General features: G+C 45.3%; 1 protein-coding gene across 4 annotated transcripts in view; it reads right to left on the minus strand.

Moving 5' to 3' along the window:
• Positions 1–292: 292 nt before the first annotated feature.
• Positions 293–4,509, minus strand: part of SORCS1 (sortilin related VPS10 domain containing receptor 1) — a 539,290-nt gene continuing 535,073 nt past the window's right edge. The window contains exons 25-27 of one of the 4 annotated variants that reach the window (XM_024734896.1): positions 2,499–2,604; positions 2,216–2,376; positions 293–467 (exon numbers count right to left, since the gene is read on the minus strand). In XM_024734896.1, coding sequence (XP_024590664.1) covers positions 403–467; positions 2,216–2,376; positions 2,499–2,604 — 332 coding nt within the window. In that variant the 3' untranslated portion in view covers positions 293–402. Of the gene's footprint in view, positions 468–596; positions 733–2,215; positions 2,377–2,498; positions 2,605–4,509 lie in introns of those variants that run through there. The other 3 variants (XM_024734897.1, XM_024734898.1, XM_024734899.1) reach the window with 3 other exon arrangements.

Here is a 4,509-nt window from a genome sequence, read left to right on the forward strand (position 1 = left end):
GTCTTGTGAAGAGGGCTGGGGTAGCTAATCCACCCATCCGCCTGTAGTGCTAAAATAGCTGTTAAGTCTAGAGCCAAGAATATTTCCAAAAATACATGCAGATTTCCTTGGCCTATATATGTTAGGAATATTCTACAAACACAACCAATCAGAAAAAAGAGAGAGGAGAAGAAAGGGGGAGGGGAGTGTTTTTTCCATTAAAATAGAGCACCTGTACACTGCCCCTCCAAGCATGTTCTCAAGGTACTGTCCACATGCACAGGCTTAAAGCTAAAAACCCTTGTTGTCTGTGTCTGAAGAATTAAAAAGTCCCGATGCAGTGAGTGTTTGTTTGTTTGTTTGTTTAGATTTTGACTGTTTTTATTTTATTTGTTTGTTTTTGTTTTTACTGGCGTCCTCCAGTCAAACATTTACATAGGTAGGGATTTCTTTTGTGCTTTGATTCTCAGCAACTATGGAAATACTTCCTGGCAAAATAGGAAACAGAACAACAAAGAAAAAAAACACAAAGTTAGTGGTCATGGAGAAGGATGCACTTGACAAGAGCGAAATTCCTTCCTGATCAGCAGGTCGCCTGTAGCCTTTGGGGGTTTTCCTTAAATGGCAAATTGAGCCCCAGCAGATCCCCGCTTTGGCGTTGAAGGTGGAGTGGCGTGTCTTGCTCTTTGCAATCGGAGAGATGAGTCACCAGGTTGAGTAGAAGGGGAGGAAGGGGAGGGTAAAGCTACTCTCCTAAGAGAAAACGTGTAACACTTACTCATTTAATGACACTGGCAATGGAAAGGTGTCAGAGACGGTGTAACGTGCTGGGAGCTCTTCCTGGCGAAGGAGGGATTGCTACTTTAATAAAGCAAACAGCGGCTGTGCTTCATACCCCATGGAAATGGGACTGAAAACCAAATGACCCACAAAAATGCACTTAGAAGCTTTAGAAGTAAATAGGGTGAACGCTTCTCTGGACTTGAAGACAGAAAAGCCTTTTTCTTTTTAACCCAAAGTAATTACGCATTTCTCACCGTCTCCCCAAATAAGAGGAAGCACACTGTGGAAACTGGACACCAGATGCGGGGCCATTGTTATTATTACCTCTGATATGAGCCTGGCAGCACATTTAAATTTCGCCTTAATACAGCCACAGAACGTTCCCATGTTCACTTAAAGAGAAGGCTCTGCTTCCCTTTAAGTACTCATTTTTTTCCCCAGGTACCAGATTAACAGTCATAGGACGTTCTAGGTGATTTGGCATTATCACATCAGAGTGAAGCATGAATGCTTATATAATAATTTATCCATCAGAGTCAGCAATGCAGGGTCTAGATGGGAACATTTACAGCTTCAAGTCCTAGAGTCATCAGACAGGAGGAAACAAGGAGAGAAATGGATCACAATGGTGGCCTCATGGGTTTATCTAATTTCCTGGGAAATTCCCTCCACAATAAATAGTAGAACTTAGCAATGACCCTGAGACTCTCTATACCTAGCTGTTAGCTTCCCATGCTTCCTCCCCAGACAGAGTGAGCCCTACCGAATTACGCTGAAATCCAGTTTTAAGACTCCTGGTAGGGCACAGGTGAAAAGGAGGAAGAAATCTGCCAATCTGCTCTGTCACAGTCTAACCCTCCAGCACTCTCTCTCAGGAAACCCCACTCCTGAGATAAGTTCTGCCAACTTCACGGCTCTTGAATTCTCAGGTTCCATGTTTCCTGGGGGGCAGTTTTTGATTACTGCTAGATTTTTAAAAATCCCAGGGTGATCAGTCTGTCTTTCTTCTATGCATGTTCTGGAGCCGCGTGCCCTCCTTAGAGCCGTCTCCAGGTGATGCTGCCACAGCTTGCTCTGGTCGTTATACACCCTCAAACCATGCCCAGCCCTCCAGACCAGCAGATCCAGCCTCTGAGGCCTGCCCTTCTTGTATATTGTTAGAACAAACACTTTGCTCTTTGACCATGAACACTTGAAGCCCAATGTTTCAGCAAGGGTTTTTGAAAAAAAGAGGAATACACTCATAAGAGAAAAAAAAAAACAATAGGAGCAAGAAAGGTTTTTTTTTTTTTTCTCTCTAATGGAAAGAAGCAGGGAAAGAGGCATCTTAGCTGTTTCTCTCAAGGGTGTTAGAGCAGAAAAAGTGGTTACTTCAAGCCAGGAAGGGGTTAGAGAGAGAGCCAGCCATTGACTACTCAGGCTGAACGGCTGAGGGCTGCCAGGAATCATTTACCTATGAGCTGGGACTCCACCTTCTCATCTATCAGCTGGCCAGGCCGCCTGAGCTCAGTCTGAGGGATACAGGGCCTGCTTTCAGGGTGACTGACTTGACTGACCATCTCTTGTTCTTTCTCATTCTGCATCTGGGCATAAACATTAATCCCCGGGATCTTCCTAAAACATTAACAGAAACCATCACTGCTGTGCACGGGACACGGACATCGCTGCGACAAATGCTTCTGAACCTGTCGTGGGAGAAGGGGGAAGGGGGGAGACACGGACGGAGGGACACGCACCTTTTGAACTTGTAGATGACGAACACCGCCAGCCCCACAAACACCACGGACAGCAGCATCAGCATGGCGGAGCCACTATGGGTTGGAGTGAGGTCCACCAGCGGGGCTAGGGGAGAAAGCAAGGCATGGTCATGGTCACGAGCAGGCAGGTGGGTAGGCGTGACTCTGCGACAGGCTTGCACTGTTCACACAGAGGCACAGTGAGTCCCGGAAAACCACGTGGGACGTACACACAAGACGCACGTCACACGGCTTGACATGAAGATGCATCTGAGCCTGTCCCAGCCCCCAGAAGGCTCCAGCAGGCCCGTTCAAGAAGCGCAGTGGAAAATTTAAAGCACAGACTCTGGAGCCAGACTGCTTGGATTCAAGGCCTGCTCTATCACGTGCTGGCTGTGAGCTCCTGGGCAAATTACTTCACCTTCATGTGGCTGATAGGGTGACATGAGAATAAAAGTGCACATCTCATTAGGTGTTTGTGAGGATCAAATGAATTGATGTATGGAAAGCACTGGCAACAGTGCTAGGCACATAGTAAGACCTTTATATAAATCTTAGCTTTTATTGCTACTGCTATTATTACTTTGAATCAATATTTATAATAATATAAGTATTACATTTTCTTATACTCTGAATGAAAGCTTTTCCCACTAAGCAATGCAGAAAACCAGAAAAAAAATCAACAGGAATATTTTTATGAATTATCCAACCCCTCTAACACCTATCCCAGCAGCTGCCATATGAGAGAAAGGACTGGTTGTTTACATTTTTTGCACTTAGAAACTGATGGCTAAGTGAATATTTTACAAGGGCAGCTGCTCTGATGCTGGAGGAGGAATGTGCAGTCCAGGGTCGTCTCCATAACTTGCCCAAGTCCTGACAGCTCACGCCAGGAGGTGCCAGCCTCTCAGAGGCAGTGAGTTCTCCACTTGGGCCAAAGAGGTGCCTTGGCAGCCATAAAAGATTCTCCCTCCTTAACTTTGCTTGTAGCGTGCAGCTCTGGGCAACATGTCTCTCTGCCTCCAAACCCTGCTCCTGTATCTCAGGGTCAAGCCTGCCCTACTTTAATGACTTTGTTTGCAATTAATTTTTACCCTCTAGAAAAGTGATATTTTGCAAACATAGCATAGCTCCAGCATAAAAGGCAAAGCCACACGTACCCCTTAGAAGCCTGGATGCGGACCTTTACCTTCCATCAATCTAAGCAAAGCCTGATACCCAGAAATTCAGGTGACCTTTAAGCACCATTTTCCGTGGCTTTTCTCTGTTGAAAGCCAAGAGCACAACATTCTGGTTACCCAGGTAAAAAATTCAAGAATAGGTGACTGTAATGTTGATGATTTCAGACAAGACCCGAGACTGCTTCTGCTCTGTCTGGTTGTTGAAGAATTACTTCCCAGCCACGCAGTAACCACTACTGGAAAGCCTATCTCATGTACCAGTTTGGGTGAAAAACACAAGTCAAGCCCTTTTTCTCAGAAAACAGGCTTAGTTATTTTAGTAGGATCAGCCTTTAGGAAGCACTAAAACGAAGCAACCTCTGTGATTCTCTCTCCTCTGTGAGTCAAGCAGAGCTTAAGCTGTGAGGTATGAGTGTGTGACGAGACAGGAGCGGTTCACTGAATGGAACACCCAAGGCAAATGTGCTTCCAGCTCGAAATTGAAAAATTAAGGTCTCTTTCATTTACTCAGGCAAACACAGTGCAAAGGAGTCCAGAAATGCTTCAGAACTCATACCACTATTGGCAGGAAGTCAGGAGGGAAAGAACACCTTCCATTTATCATAGACATTATTGCAATTGACTTTCACCAATGGAAGGTGGGGCAGTGATTGTCACTGAGCAGACACGAACAGTGAGGGCCTCAATGGTTAGTGTCATTCCAAAGGACTCAGAAACAGTGAATGGAAGAACTATGACTTAAACCAAGTCTCTATTTCTCTCTCTCTCTCTCACTCACACACACACACACACACACACACACACACACACACACACACACACTTTTATAT

This window comes from Neophocaena asiaeorientalis, unplaced genomic scaffold (genome assembly GCF_003031525.2).
Source record: "Neophocaena asiaeorientalis asiaeorientalis breed wild unplaced genomic scaffold, Neophocaena_asiaeorientalis_V1.1 scaffold240, whole genome shotgun sequence".
NCBI classification, from domain to species: Eukaryota; Metazoa; Chordata; class Mammalia; order Artiodactyla; family Phocoenidae; genus Neophocaena; species Neophocaena asiaeorientalis.